This window comes from Homarus americanus, unplaced genomic scaffold, assembly GCF_018991925.1.
Source record: "Homarus americanus isolate GMGI-L3 unplaced genomic scaffold, GMGI_Hamer_2.0 scaffold39155, whole genome shotgun sequence".
NCBI classification, from domain to species: Eukaryota; Metazoa; Arthropoda; class Malacostraca; order Decapoda; family Nephropidae; genus Homarus; species Homarus americanus.
The window spans coordinates 10,523,929-10,543,762 of NW_024737042.1; the positions used below are offsets into that span (position 1 = coordinate 10,523,929).

General features: G+C 37.5%; 2 protein-coding genes across 5 annotated transcripts in view; one reads left to right on the forward strand and one right to left on the reverse strand.

Moving 5' to 3' along the window:
• Window positions 1-15,691, forward strand: part of LOC121872706 (diacylglycerol O-acyltransferase 1-like) — a 41,301-nt gene extending 25,610 nt beyond the window's left edge. For both annotated transcript variants that reach the window (XM_042375708.1, XM_042375709.1), the window contains exons 5-13: window positions 409-461; window positions 1,434-1,542; window positions 1,684-1,839; window positions 6,901-7,057; window positions 7,473-7,581; window positions 9,141-9,185; window positions 9,594-9,772; window positions 11,152-11,302; window positions 13,617-15,691. In XM_042375708.1, the coding sequence (XP_042231642.1) occupies window positions 409-461; window positions 1,434-1,542; window positions 1,684-1,839; window positions 6,901-7,057; window positions 7,473-7,581; window positions 9,141-9,185; window positions 9,594-9,772; window positions 11,152-11,302; window positions 13,617-13,781 (1,124 nt within the window). In that variant the 3' untranslated portion in view covers window positions 13,782-15,691. The remainder of the gene's footprint in view (window positions 1-408; window positions 462-1,433; window positions 1,543-1,683; window positions 1,840-6,900; window positions 7,058-7,472; window positions 7,582-9,140; window positions 9,186-9,593; window positions 9,773-11,151; window positions 11,303-13,616) is intronic.
• A 2,956-nt stretch (window positions 15,692-18,647) lies between these two features.
• The window catches only part of LOC121872707 (ATP-binding cassette sub-family B member 6-like), a 57,219-nt gene continuing 56,032 nt past the window's right edge, over window positions 18,648-19,834 (reverse strand). For all 3 annotated transcript variants that reach the window (XM_042375712.1, XM_042375711.1, XM_042375710.1), the window contains exons 15-16: window positions 19,580-19,701; window positions 18,648-19,209 (exon numbers count right to left, since the gene is read on the reverse strand). In XM_042375712.1, coding sequence (XP_042231646.1) covers window positions 19,050-19,209; window positions 19,580-19,701 — 282 coding nt within the window. In that variant the 3' untranslated portion in view covers window positions 18,648-19,049. The remainder of the gene's footprint in view (window positions 19,210-19,579; window positions 19,702-19,834) is intronic.

A 19,834-nucleotide genomic window follows, 5' to 3' on the forward strand; every position in this document is an offset into this window, starting at 1 on the left:
TTTACTACTTTTGTTCAAATAGCTGTTCTCAGTTTAGTTAACTGTATTGCTGTTATTTTTAATGAATTTAGTTTAAAATTATGAAATAAGCTACTTTGAGGTGTCATTCTTGGGCCTTGGGTGAGCAAATTGTAAGTGAGGTTTTGTTCAGCAGGTGTTTACAGTACACTACTGTATTTATTACATTTTGGAAAATAATTGCAAGTTTTCCAGTTTTCTTTTTTTTTCTTTTTTTTTGGCATAGAAATACTGTATGTATCTATAATTTACATCAGTCTCGAAACCTAAGGGTGTACTTCAGAGAAGTAATTAAATCTTTGAGTAATCCTTCAAGACAATTATACTCGACAATAACATATTACTGTACATATACGGGTACAGGTACAATTATTATTTTCCCCTTAACAGCTGCCAACCTCCACATATGGTTTGCCTACTACCTGGAGCACCTCTTAAGCAAGGTAATGCCACTAATATAGTACCTGTAGCACTATAAACTATCCATCTGCACTAACCATAAATATATACCTGTACAACCTTTTGAATGCTCTTTTACACTGTCAGCTGCTTGTTTCTGAATGAAGCAGTGCCTAAGTTAACATGTACACTCACCCACTCTTTTGTCCACAAAGTTACTAACCAGTGCACCCAGTCATTTGTCTGCCAGTCTGTCCAGTGTACATCTCACAGATCCCTGGCTGCTGATCCATACACACAGACAAAGACTTGCATAAATCACAACAGTAGACACTCCATTACAGTATTTGACTTAGGACCCTGGACTTCACATACAGTACCTGGTAAAACATAAATATTCCATATCAAGTCACAGAATGTCGAAAATTACAGCAAGAAGATATTGTTTTAATAAATTTCTTGACTTGGGTTGATAAAGGGAAGAAAGGTTGTTAGAAGGCATCATTTTATCACCTAATTTTAGTTTTAAAAAAGTTGAAAGGAATTAGAGCCTATAATGTTTTGTGTTTGGCCTTGGAGCCAAAATTGGATTGGGAAAAGATTTTTAGTAGTGTATTATTATTGGATGCATACCTATGCTTTAACATTTAAGAAGAGAGAAGAGTTATTGTAAAAAAAAAATCAACTCTGTGGGAACAAAGTCTTGTACTGTACAGTATACAGTATAATCATGGAAATACATACTGTATATTGTACTGTACTGTACAGTATTATACTATAAAATAAATTGGTAATTCCAAGGTACTGTACAGTAGTCACAATTATGAATGCAAATCGGCTTATGCATTTTGTAAATGTTTACTCACTTTTACACAAACATTTTTATGGTTGTAGGCAAATATTTTTACAAAATTTGGTTTCTTGTAGTTGCATTACTTTTATTTATTTTTTGTTTATTTTTTATCCATTAGTAACTGCACAAGCACTGTTAAAGAATGTTTTACCCTTAACCCTAGGACAAAATCCGTGGTAATGTCGAGATTTACGTACATGCAGCACATTTGGGAATCATCCTGCTCATACCAGTGGTTGTTCTTGGTATCTGGACAGACATGTTCAGTCTCTGTGAGTGCATTTACCGTTTTATCTAACATTTGGTGGCTTTTTGTTTATACAGTGTAGGTATAATATTTTTAGTTGATCTTTATTTGTCATATTTTCTCGATGAATAATTTTTTCTTAATACTGTACTGTACATCCTTGCAGTGGGTCGAACAGTCATATGTGTGGTTTACACAGTTATGTTCTTGAAATTGTGGTCTTATGCCCAAGTCAACCACTGGTGTCGCTCAGAGAAATCTTGGAGGAAAAAACTGTCCCGGCGAAGAAGCTTCTCGTTCAGAAAGGCACAAGATAAGGAGAGTAAGTATATACCTGTATAAGTAACACTAAGAGAGAACTATTCTGTACTTATATGAATGTTATTATTGTTTGATACGAATAGATGAAATTTTTTTTAATATACATTACAGTACAGGGTATATATTGTAGCCTTTTTAAGAAACACAGGGGATATGTACACACAATCTAAAAACGATCTTTACAGATAGATTCGATGAATTTAAAATGACTCCTGTTGTCTTGGGTTGTTAGAATTTGCTTATTGTCTAAACACAAAATTTTAAGGATGCTTTTCTAATTGTGTGTACTGTATAGTGTACTGTACATGCAGCTAGTAACAAACCGACAGAGGAGACCAATTGATGCTTGGGATTTAGTGGGACACTCCTAGAGTTAGTTCAAGAACAAGATGTGTGAGTTTAGAGGGGGTTTTGTCACAGACCTTGAGGCTGCACTGCCAAAAATGTGAAAGCAATACTCCAGGTAAGGTTGGGCATCTTTTAAAAAGGCTAATTGAAATGGTATAATGTTGTTTATACAGTAGATTGGGGAGTTAAAAGATGTGTTGAAGGCGAGGGATTGAGTCTTGAGAATTGATTAATACTTTCCTGGAAAGATTGTGCAGTAATGTACTGTAATGGCATTATTTTGTTTGTGTGCTTTCTCAAGGACTGAAACTGTGCCTACAATACACCATTCACAGGGAGATACAGTGTACGCAGTCGCAGAAGACAACTCTATAGGCAACAGAGAGTAGCTAAGTACTGTTCTTTTTCTCTCTTTACTTTTTTAAATAGGCGTAGATCTATACACAGTCTGCACCCCCCTCCCCCCAGCCCCACAACAACAACAACCATGAGTTTGATATGTGATTACTGAAGGGAGACGTCGCATATGGAGGATATAGGCCTGACTAATGCACCGTTTAGGAAGTTACTAACTGCCGTAAAGCATGATGGCTGTTGCTGGTATTGCCCTGGCTGCATAATCAAGGTGAATGAAGCGATTGCAAACCATAAGGGAACGATTCTCTAGGGACGAAAATAGATGAAGCTGGAGCCCTGCTGGTTGACAAACTGGAGCAAGTTGGGAAAGAGATCCTTGCTAAGACTGAGGAAGTAGCTGATAGAATGGAGGTGATTGCTAAGAGGAATTATGCTGACGTATTAGGAGGGCCACGGGGGGGAGGGGGGCGGAGAGTAATGCAGAATCAGTACAAGTTCTACAACAGCTTGGGACTTTGAAGAAGTGTGTCGAAGAAATGAAAATTAACAGACCTACTGTTCGGGGAGAGGAGGAACACCAGGAACATCTCCAGCGCAGGAACAATGTAATAGTTTTTGGAGTCCCAGAGAGCCAGGCGGAGGGAACTGTGAGTAAGGTAACACACGACAAGATGCAGTTTCAAAATATTTATACAGAGGTTCTGAAGATTCCATCAACCCCTCAGGATGTGAGGAACCTGGGACAAAAGCAGGGGGCTAAGCCTCGCCCCCTCAGGATCACACTAGTGAGTGAGGAGGAGAAATGGCAGGTTATTCGGCAGGCAAAAAACTTAGCAAGGAGCGAGGCATTTCGGAGTGCATTCATTCACCCAGATCGCACGGTAATGCAAAGGGAACAGCACAAGAAGCTCCTGCAGGCCTTGAAGCAGAAGAGGGAGGAGTTGAGGAGGAATGGGGACAGGTGTACATGGGTTATACTCAGGGGGAGGGTAGTGGAAACAAGTGTACCGACACAGAGCCAGGGGGCAGCAGTGCACCCTCCACCCACTCAACCCCCCACCCGGGAGGCGGCACCAGCTCAGCCTACCGGACAGGAGGAGGCGAGCGCCGTGTAAACAATGACATTTCTAACCACACCCTGCAAAATACAGTGTACTTCGCAAATGCTGCAGCTTCTGAGAATGTGGGGGAAGCGGGTTTATTACTAAGAGCAGAGACGTTACCGAGAACAAATTCTGGCTTGAATGTCATGTACACTAATACTGACACATTCCTTGATAAGAGAGAGGAGTTTGAAACACTACTAAGAGTACACCAACCAGATATTGTAGGTGTTGTAGAACTGTTGTACAAGAACAGGAGAATCGACCCAGAGGAATGCGAGTTCAGTATTGCTGGATATGACTCATTTACGAACCTTTCTCAAGAAACTTGCAAGAGGGGTATGGTTATCTACACTAGGCAAGACCTTAGAGCCAACCAGGCGAGGGTACAGGGAGAGGATGTTTTTGAAGAAGTGGTGTAAAATTAAATTAAAGGGAGGGGACTTACTTATCGTCGGGTGTATCTACAGATCCCCAAACTGTGGCCCACTAAATCAAAGGAACTTAAGAACCTTAATAAGCAATGCGGCGATGCTCAACCCTAGCCACCTCCTTATCATGGGGGACTTTAACTATGGCGACATCGACTGGAAAACGAGTCCACCCCGAATGACTTGAATAACCCTGCTACTCTTTTTGTAGAAACTCTGAGATAATTTTCTGTTCCAACATGTTAGAGACCCGACACATTACAGAGGGGAGCAAACACCCAAGCCACTTGACCTCATCATAACAAACAAGGACGGTATGGTGGCCAAACTGGAAAACCTTGCCCCAGTTGGCACCAGTCACCATACAGTGTTGTCATTCAGATTTAACTGTTACCTAGTTCAGGATAAGGCAAGGCCAAGGTGCAAATATTACAAGGGAAATTACAATGGGATGAGGGAAGAGATGAGGGGTATCAACTGGCCTGACTTATTAAGGTACAAGAACGCAGACACTACGCTGAATATCATAACTAGTAAAATGACCCATTTGATCGATAAATATATACCCAAGACCAAACCCAGTGCTTCTAGGAATACGAGGGGATCCCTACACATGAACCATATGGCGGTCGACAAAATTAAGAAGAAAACCCAAAAATTCAAGACGTGGGTTGGGTCAAACGATGAGCAAGACAGGAGGATGTATGCAAGAGCCAGAAACCAAGCAAAGATAGAGTGTAGGAGGGCTGAAAAGGAGTTCCAGAGGCTGGTTGCAAGCGAGGTCAAGTCAAACCCAAAAGCGTTTTACCGCTATGCAAAGTCGAAATTGAAAACGCGAGTAGGAGTATCAGACCTGAGGCTGGTGGATGGTAGTTACGCAGATTCTGACCAGGATAAAGCTGAGGCATTGAACAGCTTCTTTTCCTCAGTGTTCACAAGAGAGGATGCAACTAACCTTCCTGCGTTTGAGGACAGACAGTTCGACACAGCACTGACCCACATTGTGTTCACAGAAGAGGGTATTAGAAATATACTGTCCAGGCTAAAGGTCCATAAGAGTCCCGGACCTGACATGGTGCATCCTAGAGTGCTAAGAGAGTTGTGCAACGAGCTTGCAGAGCCCCTGAAGATCCTGGTTTGTAAATGCCTGGACGAACAAATGGTCCCCGGTGAATGGAAAGCGACTTATGCGAGTCCTATCTTCAAGAAGGGCTATCGTCACTCCACGAACAACTATAGACCGGTGAGCCTGACCAGCATAATATGTAAAGTACTTGAGAGTATTATCAGAGATGCCGCAATGGAACATCTAATACGAAACAACCTTGTAAAAGATTGCCAACACGGTTTTATGCCGGGGAAATCCTGCTTAACGCAATTGCTCAAGGTATTGGATATTTGGACCCATATTCTGGAACGGGGTGGTAATATCGACAATATTTAGCTAGATTTTGCCAAGGCTTTTGACAGTGTACCCCACAAAAGGCTTAAAATCAAACTGGAAGGGTACGGAATTCGGGGAAATGTCCTAGCGTGGATAGAAGACTTTCTACATGACCGCAAGCAGTGTGTGGTGATTAATAGTACGAAATCGTCATCTGTACCTGTCACAAGTGGGGTACCACAGGGCAGTGTATTGGGCCTGCTGTTGTTTGTTTCATAGATGACATGCCTGATGTTGTACACTCCACCATACAAATGTTTGCCGTTGACGCCAAATTATTTCGGGAAATTAAGAACCAAGCGGACTGTGAAGAGCTGCAGAAGGATCTCTGTGGGCTCCAGGAATGGTCGAAGAAATGGCTGCTGAGATTCAATGTCACGAAGTGTAAGAGGATGCACCTGGGGCGTACCAACGGTAAGGAGGCGTATCATATGTCCCAACGGGATGAAGAAACTGCGCTAGTTGAGACTGTGTGTGAGAAGGACCAAGGTGTGTATGTTGACAATGAGCTGAAGTTCTCGGGCCATTGTGAGAAGAAGGTAAATCAGGCAAATAAATTATTGGGTCTTATAAGGTCATTCAGATATCTAGACGGTCCGTCCCTCATAACGATCTTCAGGAGTGAAGTGCTTCCCCATCTGGTCCCCGAGATATGCTAGGGACTGTCAGTTGGTTGAAAATGTTCAAAGGAGGGCCACCAGACTGGTGCCTGCACTTCGGCACCTCAGCTACCCTGAGAGATTGGAGCGCCTGAACTTGCCTAGCTTATACTACAGACGGGCAAGGGGGGACCTAGTTGAGATGTATAAGTATCTCAGGGGGCACTACTCAGTTGAGTGTCCTTACTTGGAGCTGGTGGACGCTCGCCCCACAAGGGGTCACAGCTCAAGATTGAAGAAGCCGCTAGTCCAGAAAACCGTGAGGGCAAACTTTTTTGGAGTGAGAGTTGTGAACTCTTGGAACAATCTACCAGAGAGTGTTGTGACGGCACCGAGTGTGAGCTCTTTCAAGACAAGACTTGACCAACACTGGAGTGGGTTCAGGTACATTCAGGAGCCGGTGCATGCCCAGTATTTGCCAACAGTGTGTGACAGAGACGTGACCGATCGCCCGGGTGGCTAGCGAGCCGATCTTTTGGTGAAGAAGATAAATGAAAAGGAAAAGTAATCAGAGACATGACCGATCGCCCAAGCGGCTAACAAGCCGATCAGTGGCAAAGAGGATAAAAGAAAAAAGAAAAGAAACTGTAAACGTGTTAGAAGGTTAAGTGTATATACCGGTAACTTTTTCTGGTAAATATCCAATACATTCATTCTTATAATTATTAATTGCATTCACATTGAAATTACTGTATGTATGATTTTTGTGTTCTTGAATAGTTGCTGAGATCAGTGAGGAGGCAAGTGATGAAGTGGCTGCACTCAATTTAACACAGTATCCAGACAACCTAACACTTCGTGATCTCTACTACTTCTTGGCTGCACCGACACTCTGTTATGAACTCAACTTTCCTCGGAGTCAGCGTATTAGAAAAAGGTTAGTTTAAATTATAAAATTCACTAATGGACTCTTAGTCAGATCCTAACTTTGGGAAAACATTTTTTCTTTTGTAATTAGGCCATCTTAGAAGACAAAACCTACCAATATTATTTTAACTTTCAATAAAATTGATTTATCAATATCTTTAGTTTTTCTGAACTCATTGGGAGAATTAATTTGGCTTAGTTTGTCAAATTTATACAGCTGTTGCAGATATTTTGGGGAAGCCTACAACAAGCCTTTTTATTAAAGAAGTGTCATCATCATATCTTATTCACTGAGGTGTCCCGTGCCAAAGACTAAAGACCTATTGTTATTATTGTCATGATTACTTGTTGGGAAGATTCCTTTCATTGTATAACATTCACTATGTAGTTTAAGGATTTTGTTTGCTTTTCCTATTTCTTGACAGATTCCTGTTGCGGCGAATGCTGGAAGTGATATTAATAACCAATATTTTATTGGCTATGTTTCAACAATGGATTATACCCAGTGTTAAAAATTCATTCAAGGCTTTCTCTGTAAGTTAAACAGTTTGTTGATATTGTCATAAAGTTATGCATTTACATTTGCTGCCTACCATATTGAAGACAAATGTCACATGCAGATTGTTTCAGTCACTGTTCATACAAATGAAATTCCACTGATCAGAGTTTATGCCACATTTTTTTAAATGGTTAGGTTTCTTTATCCTAACCAGACTTGCAGTAACTTATTTCCAAAGGAAAGGCTCAAGCTCTCATCAATAATCATTATTACATACACGAGTGGCCTTTATTGTTGACAAAGACCATCCTTACAATTTCAAAGATTTTCTTTGTACTTTTGAAAGTGTATGCTCAAGGTACAGGTTGCTCAACAGTACAATACTTTGAAAATACTATGAAATAGTATGGAAAGAACATTGAATATTTCAGCTAGGCCTGTGAAGTGGGGTAGATAACAAGGTGAAAGCACAAGTGATAGAGAGGGACATAAATTTATCAGGAAAAGGAGGTGGGTTGCAAATTAAGAGGCAAGTCAAGTGCTAAATATTGTACTGTACTGATAACACAACTCTGGTTGGTGGTACTGTACTCATGCACTGCACAGTACATTTGTTTTAGGTGCTCTAATTGTCAGGGTCATTAGCAGTGATGCTTAATGGGTGGTATTGAAGCAAAGTTACAAATGTAAGTACTGTATAACTGAAAAAGTGTGCACTAGAAGAAAGTTACTGGTGAAAGCTAAGAAATAAATGATAATGAAAATGAGCAGAGAAGGAAAATAGAGAAATGAGTGTAAGTTTGGATGGAGGCAATCTGATGGAACTTGAGCATTTCTAGCATCTGAGAAATGTTGACAAATAGATCATTGAGTAAAAAATTTGCTAATTGTTTGGCAAGTTCACTGTTGCACTTTGATGAATGGTAAGCCTATTAATTACTGTGATAAGGAAAATAATTTAACATCCTGTGTAGTGCTAACTTTTCTGATGTCATGTGTCTGTACAATAATGCACAGACTTAAAAAGCTCTTTAAATTCTTGTATTTGTTTTCTGGCTTTGAACTCCTTCTGGATACACTGTACTTAGGCAGTCTATGATGACCATGCATGTTGTAGTGGTAAAATTCACCTTCCCAATTCTTTAATCTTCATCCAATCTAAACAGGTTATTTTCCCATTCCTCTCCTCTTCTCCCTTGTTCTGTGTGACAAGTACTGTAGGTATTCAATATTTCAAGTACAATATTACTTTTTCTGTCTAGTGTGGCACATTGGCATAGTTTGTTAATGATAACTGTAGTGACATTATTATTAAGTATACTGTAATGGTGAGTCTGGATTGTTATGGTTTACTTGCCAGCAGAAATAGTGTTAAGGAAGAAGTTATAGACGTGTCCACCGTTAATGCTAATGTCTGTCCTATTAATTAAAAATATTGGTTTAGTCTGCAATATTGTTCTTTTACTTGTAATTCAATAGGAATAAACTTAATTTATACTTCATGACAAATTTAAGACAAATGTTGTACTGTAGATTTGAATGAATTTAATTTGTAATACCTATGAATTATGATATTCATTTACTGTATTTACAGGACCTTGATTTTATGCGGTGTGCTGAGCGTCTCTTGAAGTTGGCAGTAAGTTGACTTATAAAGTAGTAGTGATTGTTATAGTAAACAGTTAATTAATTCCATTAATTTACAGGTACAGTACTGTTTGATGAATGACAGAAGAGAAAAATCAATGGGATAATAATTCGGTTGCACATAAATATTTACAGTACCAAATACAGTACTGTAAAGTCCAGTACAGTACACTGTATTTAACAAGGGTGTTGAAGGATCAGTCCGTATGATTTATGCAGACCCAAGCAATTATCAAGTTTGTTCTATCTTACTGAATGAAATAAATAACTTTATAGATATGTAAAAGAAATGGTAACTGTGATACTGTACAATATATTTTTCCTAATACGGTACACATTCTGTATTTTATTGAAGGTTAATTTTATGGAATAATAAATTTTTTTAATTGTTTTCTTTTAGATACCAAACCACATTTTATGGTTGAGCTGGTTCTACCTGTGCTTTCACTCCTTTCTCAACACATTGGCCGAACTTCTATACTTTGCTGATCGTGATTTTTACCAAGATTGGTGGAATGCAAAAGATGTTGGGACATTTTGGAGGCTTTGGAATCTCCCAGTGCACAAATGGGCACTGAGGTATGTAGCCAAGGAAGGAAGTTGGGAAAAATTTTAATTTTAAGGAATTCTTTTCGTCTGTTATGTATGTGTGTGTGAATGTGGCCACATAAACCATTAACTATTAGTGCGAGAAAGTCATAGTCTTTATATTGTTGACAAGGGCGGATCAATTCTCTCCTTAAAGAGGAAATAGTTTTGAATGTTGATTTGGAGCCAGTCATGATGGAGGGTCAGTACTGTACAGTAATGGTGAAGTTTTGCGTAGAGGAAGACCAAGATGGTTTGGACATGAGGAGAGAATGGAATAGACCAATTGGGTCATGATTCTTAAATGTGAAGGAGTGGAGAGCTAGGGGTAAGCCAAGAATGACATGACATAGAAGTTGTAAGAAATGATATCAAGATTTCAAAACCTGATGAGAGAGGCTACAGCATGGGGATTTGCCATCAGGTACACTAATCATGGCTAACCCACACATGTGTGGAAAATTAATTTGATGTGTTGATGATGATACTTTGCTGTAAACTATTAATAGTCTTGTTTTTAGCATGCAAGAAGTTTTGATCTACTAAGTACATGTATTAAATGGATGACTTCAATGATGAAGAAGCAAATACAAAAACAGTACTGTAAACTGTTATAATTTAAAGGTCTACTTGCCAGATTAATAGACATTGCATAAAATGTACAGCAGTGAGGAGATGCAGAGTATGAGGGCCATAGAGGGGTTGCCATTCAGAATTGCTAGAGTATTTGCACTGACAGTTCTAATGTCACACCAATGATATCCAAAACACTTCCCAGTTTGAATGATAATGATTAAGGCCATGTTTGTGACATAAAGCCTTAAATACATGTGCTGTACAGGAGATCTTGGAGGGCAAGGCTTGAAGAAGCAATCAATCTTCATCTATATGGATCATTTTATTTGCTTGCAAATAACAACAGTTCCCTGAACTTTTCTTTGTTTTTCTTGACATCGGAAACTTTCCTTAGTAATACCGAGTTTATAAACAATTGAAAGCACCGATTAATCTACCTCTAATCTCTCGATTATCTTTAGTTTATCATGAATATTGTAACTAACATGCTTTCTTTTCCCTGCACTTTTCTTAGGTGCCATTATACAGGTAATAGCTTAAAAATATGGGGGCACTAGAATTGATATTTAGTAACACCGTGACAAGTGATGTAAACGGCAAAGCTGTTCTTGGAGACGTGAGTGTGGGGTTGTAATCAGTAGGACAAATATTTGGGGAGTCTGGACAGTCAACAGGTCTAGTGGATTGTATCTGGATTAACCAAAATTTGGAAAACAGGTCTGAATTGTAGCTGGTTACTGTACTGTATTAAAATGGTTTGTTTTTCATGGAGTAATTTTTTTTATCTGTTTCAGGCATGTCTTTGTCCCAATGATGAAAAACAAGTACAGTAAAGCATCAGCATCATTTGCAGTTTTCATCTTGTCAGCTGCCTTGCATGAATACTTGGTGTCCATTCCACTCCACATGTACAAAATTGGGGTGTTTGCGGGTATGATGGTTCAGGTGAGAGGTTGACCTCTTTACATTTACTATTCCATATTGGTCTTCATTAAATGATATATGGTAGTTACCATATGCCTTGTGTTTTTCTTTCTAAGGTGGTTGGCTCATTCAGAAACTTAATTCTTGTTGTATTAGGTTGTCGCATTTTCCATTTTATTTGTAGCCAAGCTCATGACAGATTTAAATATTTAATAATAGAGGCCTTCTTTTTCCCCCTCTCATCCTTACATGATCTCCAGTTACATATAATAACTACATACAGTAGTGAGATTTCCACAATGGTGATTCTTTATATTATGCTATACGATAACATAACAGGTCTAGTGGGCAGGTTTTGCCACATTGTGTCGAGTCTATCAGTTAGATCAGTCTTTGAATCAAGGCCAGCCACTTCACTGTCTCATTAAGAAGTGCACTAAGTGTTGCATCGAAGGTACAAATACAGATGAAAGGTTTGACTGGCAGCAATGACAAATATGAAGGATTTTGAAGTCAACTATGTAGGAGGGGCCTTGTTTGTTAAAACCTAATCCTTTTCAAAACAGGTTCTAAAACATTGTAGTTTTATTTGTTGTTGACAGATTAATAGAACAATAATTTAACTACAGTAAAGATGTACAGCGGTCCCTCGGTTAATGAACACAATTCGTTCCAGAAGGTCGTTTGTTAACCGAAACCATTGTTTCAATGGGTTTTTGGGTAATTGGTTCCAGCTCACCGAAAATTACATACAAACTAAAAATAAATGCAGTAAAGTACACTTACTTTGAGGTGTGTATGTAGAAGGCTCCTGGTTGATGATGATGGGAATTAGAATGGGGGTGGAGGAGAAGGGAAAAGAGAAGGCATTGGGGTGGAAGAGAAGTTACCCCATGCTTCATGCTGCCATTTCACCCATAAAATATTAGTTCACTTGGTGTAATTCAAGATTATTTTCTTTAAATCAACACGACACTGCACTGCATTAATATTGTCAATATGTAAAATAAACTTCAGAATGACCAATAATTGTACTGTAAAAACATAAAAATAGTTTATGTTCAAGAGAGTCTGAAGCAAGAAGCTTCCTCCACAGAGCAGGGACACACACTGACGCCATTTTGGGTGTGTTGAGTGGCTGTTTGGCACGCTAAAAACTAGTTCCCTATACAGTACTTCAATTATGTTAAATAATTGTTAAAATGACTAAAAACTTTAATATAAGACTTGGAAAATTATTGAATAGTACAACCTTCTTGATATTTACTCAAATGGTAACGAATTTAAGCCCTAAAACCGATTACTGTATTGGCGGACTAATACTACAGCTGGTGAGCAGGTGAAAACATGTTGGGAAAAATTCGTAAGGAATTCGTTAACTGAAGTGAAGAATCTTATGGAAGGTAATTCGTTAACCGAAATTTCGTTAACCAAGGGATCACTGTACTGTATAAACAAAGGGTCTGCTTATGTAAGATATAGGTCATCTGCATAATAGTAAGGATGGTTAGTTCAAGTTTACATTTTGCTGTGGTTGATTCTGAGAAATAATTGTTAAAAAGTCAGAGAAGGCATTATTTGGCATACATTCAGAATTTATAAAAATTTATACTGTGTATTCAATTATTGGTAAGAATAATTACCTGTGAAAAAATACGGCAGCACAGTACAAGTACACTGTACTGTACTTCAAAATATATCTTGGTAAAATTATAAATACTGTACTTATGATTTTCAAAGATTTCCAGATATTGGATGAAGTTACACTACTGTATGATTTTTTTGTCATGAGATAAAGCTCTAGTTGTAAATTAATAAAAAATAAAAACAAATTATTGTAAAACATGAGAAATATTGACCCTAACATATAGTATCCGGTATATAGCCTAGCACAAGTTATCTTATTTATATACAGTACTCTACACGTTTAATCCGCTAACAGCTCTCGTTGCTTAGTGATGAATGGACACAAAATTCAATTCCTTGTAAAATTAATACATTGGAGAACAGTTGATGTATATTGTCATCCAACATAAAGATGACAAATGTTGTATCCAAGTTTTTAAGTATTCATGATATTTGAAAAAGCAAATATTAAAATCAGGCTGAAGAAACTGCTGAAAGCAGAGTTCTGTAGCTTAAATATGTAATAAATATTGATTTGTTGACCAATTGAGCAATCCTGTTTGCCGCTCAGATTATAAACACATAGTAGGTAACATCACCGGAACTGTCAACTATGAAGTTCTAACCATTTCTTTTTGAAAATATTTCTCTCCTAACTGGATTTCCCATGGCTCCTCCAACATTTTAATTATGTTATATTTATTTTCAGGTACCCTTGGTGTATATTTCCACTAAAGTGGAATCCAAATTTGGTCCACGTTGGGGCAACTTGATTGTTTGGTCTTCCCTCATCCTGGGTCAGCCCCTGGGAATAATGGTGTATTACCATGATTATATTGTCAAGACTGTTGATCCAAACATGCTAGGTTTGTGAGAAAAAAATTTAGCACATGATTTTTAATGTCTTCTATCTATGGTAGATGCAGAAAGTTTGTAAAATATTTTTTATTGTGCGAGTGACTTGATGTACTTTATATTGTGATGTTTGTACTTGGCTTAGGTTGATACAGCATTAAAGATACCTTTTGCAAAGTAAAAAATAAATTATCATGTACGGTATATACTATTTCATGCTTTCTGATGATTACTTAAGGTATTATGACACCAAATATCCTATTTTAGTTGTCACAAAAGATGTAAATATCAAGATGCAACCTGTAGGTTGTAAGAATGTATGGACCATAGTACAAAATGAATATAGGGATTTTGATACCCATTATAATTGTAAGAATTGTTATTAATTTTTTTTTATCTAACCATCATGCTAAGTGCCACATTTAAGTTAGAAAATACTGCAGTTCTATATAACAGTGCTATCATTGAAAGTCCATATAATGTGCATGAAAATAAGGATTACTGATTTCTCAGTTGCCAGTACAGTATATGGTTATATACTTGTAGGAGAGATACATTGTAAAGAACTGTGTTGCTTATGTATCATCTAACACCTCCCCAAGTTTAAAACTTATTGACCTCGTGTGGTTATAAAGTTAATGTGTGCCCATCTAAAAAAAAAGAAGTCATATTGTATAATGTGGTCTTAGTTTCCTCAGAGGCCAAACATCTTTGTTTACCGATAGATTTATCCATAACAAGATTTAATGATGCGGGAAGCAATGAGAATTACAGTAGTTATTATAAAGGCTTCCAACTGTAATAAAACAAACCTGAAATAATTTGACTACCAACATAGCAAAGGAATGGGGTGTTTGGAATGGCAGAGAAGATGGGTGTAAATTGTAAAGTAAATTGCTGAAATGATATGGACATCCAAGATGAATACAGGAAGAAAAGCTAGCCTGTAGCTCTTCTGTTATGGCCACCCAATCAGAGGGCAGCCTCTTTCAGGAGCGAGCCATTGTAGATTAAGTGAACAATAGATCCTTGCCATTTGTGATTTTGACAATTCGCGGTAAGCAGATGGTGGCTAGCTTGCAAGCCTTTTCCCGCAGCACAATGAGTCACCCTGCACAGCATCTCATGTTGTACTCTCAAAATGTTAGTGTTTCTATGTGAAATGGTCCCTAAGAGACTGCCTAGTGTCAGTGTAGTGAAAATGTAAAACACAAAAGGATGACCATGACAGAGTTTTATTATTAGACAAGTTAAAAGAGGGGATGAGTGCTGCCATGGCTGGTCAGTTGTTTGGTATAGGTATACAGTAGCGCACTGAGGTAGTACAAGTTGTTATTCTCGGTTTTGCCAATTCGTGCCATTTCTTGGAACCTATCCCTCACGAATGGCAAGGATTCTATGGTACTCTAAGAGAAGTGAAAGTGGGTTATATAGTCCTGATGGCTAACTTGGTCATGCTGGTACAGTACCTTGTATACTAAGCCTTAAGCTTCCATTACACATGGAGGTAGTACCGCTGATACTGCACTCGGTTGGTTTCACTTCCCTAATTGTCAAGTTAGGGACCCACTAGCAGCTGGATCAACTAAGGGTGCACAATGCTCAAACTAACAGAAGGAGAGCACTCTAACCACTTGGCTGCTTCACCCTGTAAATCTAGGTGAAAGGAATATTTGAATAAGGTGGTTCACCATAATTGGACTTTTTTCTTTTTACATTTCACAATTTTATAAAATTGCAAAAGCTAACGAGTGGCAAAATTAGTAAAAAATTGGTCTAGTCTGCAATATGGTATACATGGTGTTACACACCATAAGATGCCCTCTTGATACTTGCATTACTTGGTAGTGCACAACTAGAAAGTCATTAATTGCTGTAGTTCTTGTTTATGGCTGTGTTTTCATAAGAATAAAAACCTATTTAACTGAAGTGCATGCATTCTTATTCCTTAATATGTTTGGTAGAGTCGATAGACAAATATCGAGGGAAATTTTACTTTGCTGTTTTGTGAAGTTCAATTCTATGTGTTGGGTAAAACTGTCAAAACTTAAATTCCAAACTAGGTATTATGTTTTAGCAGTTATCCTGATCACCAAATAACATTTTGCTGAAATTTCTTTCTAGAGAACAGCAAAACTACTCATGTGAATTTGTTATTTCATAGCTATTGGTAGTGGCACAAGCATGTACTTATGGCCAAGTGTCCTTTAGGCCAACTCTATATCTAGCTTTAAAGATTATTTGATAAACCAAGAAGCACCTGGTACCAATATCTGTAAAATATTTGGCTGAACAGACCAGAGGTGGTCAGGAACTAACTGCCAATAAGTTTTCAAACAAACTTGTTTCTCTTGGTGCCTTATCAGTCTTTAACTTATACAATCCAGTCTTGCCTTCTATCTTGTTACTTTTCCTCTTACATCATTCAAATCACCACATCCTGAACACAATAATACTACATCTCTGGTAAATTAAGTAGTTTAGAATATTCACATTTCCATTCTTAATATTTATGTACATTTATGATGTTCATCACCCAATTTTTTCATAAAAAATTATCCTCTTAATTTATCAAAGTAATTTAGCATACGGAAATATATTTTCTAGAGCTCGATTAGTCATGTGAGGAGCTAAAAAAAAATCTGCATATCATATGTACAGTATATCTTTATACTCCCTCTCTATATGTATACAGGACTTAGAAGAAATTCTGAGATCATGCTACAAATATTACATCAAAGTTTAAAGGACTTTTCTAAAACCTTACCATAGCTGTCACTAGAAGCTGGTTCCCAGCAGAAAATGGTCCGCTACCCAACTGTCAGTTACTGGCTCCTACTCGTCTGTCAATTATTTTGGTTTTAGATTCTGCTGCAATGTCACACAAATAATGCCAAGACAACTCCTTGCCCAAGAATGAGTATTTAAGATGTCTCCAGGAATCAAAGAAGGCTGCAGTCCCCAGCCTCACAATATACATATAAAAAAAAATGGTGCAGGATTTTTAGCCCGATACTAATTTGTATATGCATGCCTATTCCAAATTTAATAGACAACCATACTTACAATACTGTCAAAAATAACCTACACTATGAATGTGTTCCAAAATCTTGCAATTCACTAACCCATTTGGAAATCTTTTACTGCTTTGACACAATTGAAATAGAATAATAATTAACCTAATTGTTTTGAGGTTTCTTATAAAAGATATGCTCTCTTCATCAAAATAATCAACTCTCTCTCTCCTCATGCTCAGGTAATGTATAGAGAATATCCAAATATATCCATTACAGATCATTATTAAATTCTGAGTGCTCAACCAGGCCCTGGAGGCTTTTTCAAAACAATCATGTGTTCAAACTTGAGTTACAAGTAAACACAAAAAAGTTACAAATTCCCTCAAATATGGAACACTGTAGGCGTGTGGAAGAGATGAAGTTTGCTCCAGGAAGTATGCTTAATATGGAAACAAGATGATGAGAAACGAATGGGATAAGTAAGGTAATATAGTAAAAGAGCCCTTGGTTATTAAGACAAGTGCTGGACTTTTCTGTGTGGCAGGTGATAGCATGATGCTTTAAATCAAAAGAATCATCACAGAAAGAACACAATTATTAAACTTCTAACTCAACATACTTGGTCAAGTGGAGCAAACTGGTATGTTACCTTATAAAATATACTAAATTACTTTAAAAATTACAGTACAGGTTGTACCTCTCTAGTCCGGCATTCTGTGGTCCGGAACGATTTTAGTTTGTCCAATAGGCAGTTTTTTTTTTCTGAATTATTATTATTATTACAGGAGTATTAAATTTTTGCCCCTCAGGCCCCAATGTGGGTCAGTGACCTATGCCCAGGTGGGCTAATCCCCTTAAAAAAAAAAAAAACAGCCGCGGGAAATTAAGGTTTGTTTACATCCGGCAGTTCGGCTGCTCTCTCTCTCTCTCTCTGCTTGTCTATACAGAGTACAACATTTAACCCTTCAATATATATGAGCAGTAAATAAGTGTTGCTTTCATATTCTTATGTAGAGTAATGACGATATGTTTTCACATGTGCGCACTTACATACGCGCAGTCTCACTTTTTTTTTACCATTAATGGTTAGCTACTTATATTGTTCCATTTATTAACATTAAATAACATTACAGGTACTTCAAACAACCATATTAATTTTTTTACATTAATTTTACTACAGCTAAACTCAGGGTCTTATTTTCTTCAGTTTTATATGTAGAACCAATCAGTCACTGGTTTCGTAAGCTTTAACATAAACAATGCCGGCAGCCGTCTCGTCTCCTCTAATATTCCACGTATTATTAATAAATTGTATTGTTAATTTTGCACACACGTACATTAATTCAATAAAAACAAATTCAGAAACATTAATTAAAATATATATGAACAGTAAATAAGTGTTGCTTTCATATTCTTATGTAAAGTAATGACGATATGTTTTCACGTGTGCGCATGCGCACTTACATATGCGATCTCTCTTTTTCTTTACCATTATCGTTAGCTACTTCTATTGTTCCATTTATTAACATTAAATAACATTACTTAAAACAACCATATTAATTTTACTACAGCTACAACCAAGGTCTTATTTTCTTCAGTTTTATATGTAGAACCAGTCAGTCACTGGTTTTGTAATCAACGAAAACAATGCTGTGTCATTTCCTCGTGTGTTTTAATTTTCTACGTATTATTAATGAATTGTATTGCTCATTTTGCACACATAAACATTAATTCAATAAAAAAGACATTCAGTAATAAACAATAATGAATCTTTTGTACATAAGAGAAATGACGCTGTTTACACGATTATGCACGTCGTCTGCACGTTGGCGGGCCGTTCAAACCCGTCGAAATTCAAGTTTCCGCCGTCAAAATTTTTATTTATTTATTTTTTTGTGTGTTCCAATAAAATACGTTAAGAATTAAAAACTCGCGAAATTTGAGAAGCTACTATACGACATTTAACCCTTCAATATGTCTTCAAAGACCCCATGACGCAGAGAGAGAGGTGCTAGTGCTTCCAGGCATAAGCACAAGTCACTATCTATCCAGGAAAAGGGTGAATTTCCATGGTCCGGCAATTTCCATGGTCCGGCACCGGTCAGGTCCCGAGGTTGCCGGACTAGAGAGGTACAACCTGTACTGTATATATTTTTTTAAACCAATAAAAAAAATTTCTATCATAAATATTGAAACAAATTACATTGTTTACTCTGTACACTAGACACTATTTATAACCTTAACATTTTAATTTCATTAGCAATGGAACTCTAAAGTTTGGAAGTCTCGGCAGCCTCTGGTTTTATATTCTGTTGATCATCTGGAGAAGGTTCCTCATCTTCCAGGTTGCTGCTGGTGTTGTTGTTGGCCTCCAGCTGCTGCCTCCACATATTACTGTACTCTCCACCTGTTGCTATCAGCTCGCTGTGTCTATAAAATAGTTGGCAAAATAATCATCCAGGAATCTATCATTACATAAAATACTGGGATCAGCTGAATATTAGCCCCCAGCTTATTCCACCCAATTATTAAACTCCCTAATGCTAATTTTCAAGCACCTGTACAGTAAGGTACTGTGTACCAGTTTTCTGAGGTTCTTGGATAACTGGTTTCCAAACTTCTAAGAATCTACCATAGTTAGTTCTTTCTTTTTTGTTACATATTTCTTTAACCATTTTCACCCTTGCTTCTTTAAAACAATTAATAGACATTATATAGCTTTGCACATACAGTACCTGTATTCACAACACTTTCTATTATAAATTCACTTACTATTAACCAGTACAGTAGTTGTACTTACCTTCCGCGTTCTACAATTACGCCATCCTTGAGAACAAGAATAGTGTCAGCATGAATAATTGTGGAGAGACGGTGAGCCACCACCAGCACTGTACGTTCAGTACACACCTTCTGTATTGCATCCTGAAGTGACAAAATTAAAAGGTTAGTAAACAAGACTGATCAAGAATTGGTCATAAGCTGGACAGGTAAATCAAGGTGGACCGACCAAAAAAATTTTCTCATTCAGTTAGGATGGGAATTCATAGAGGTGGCT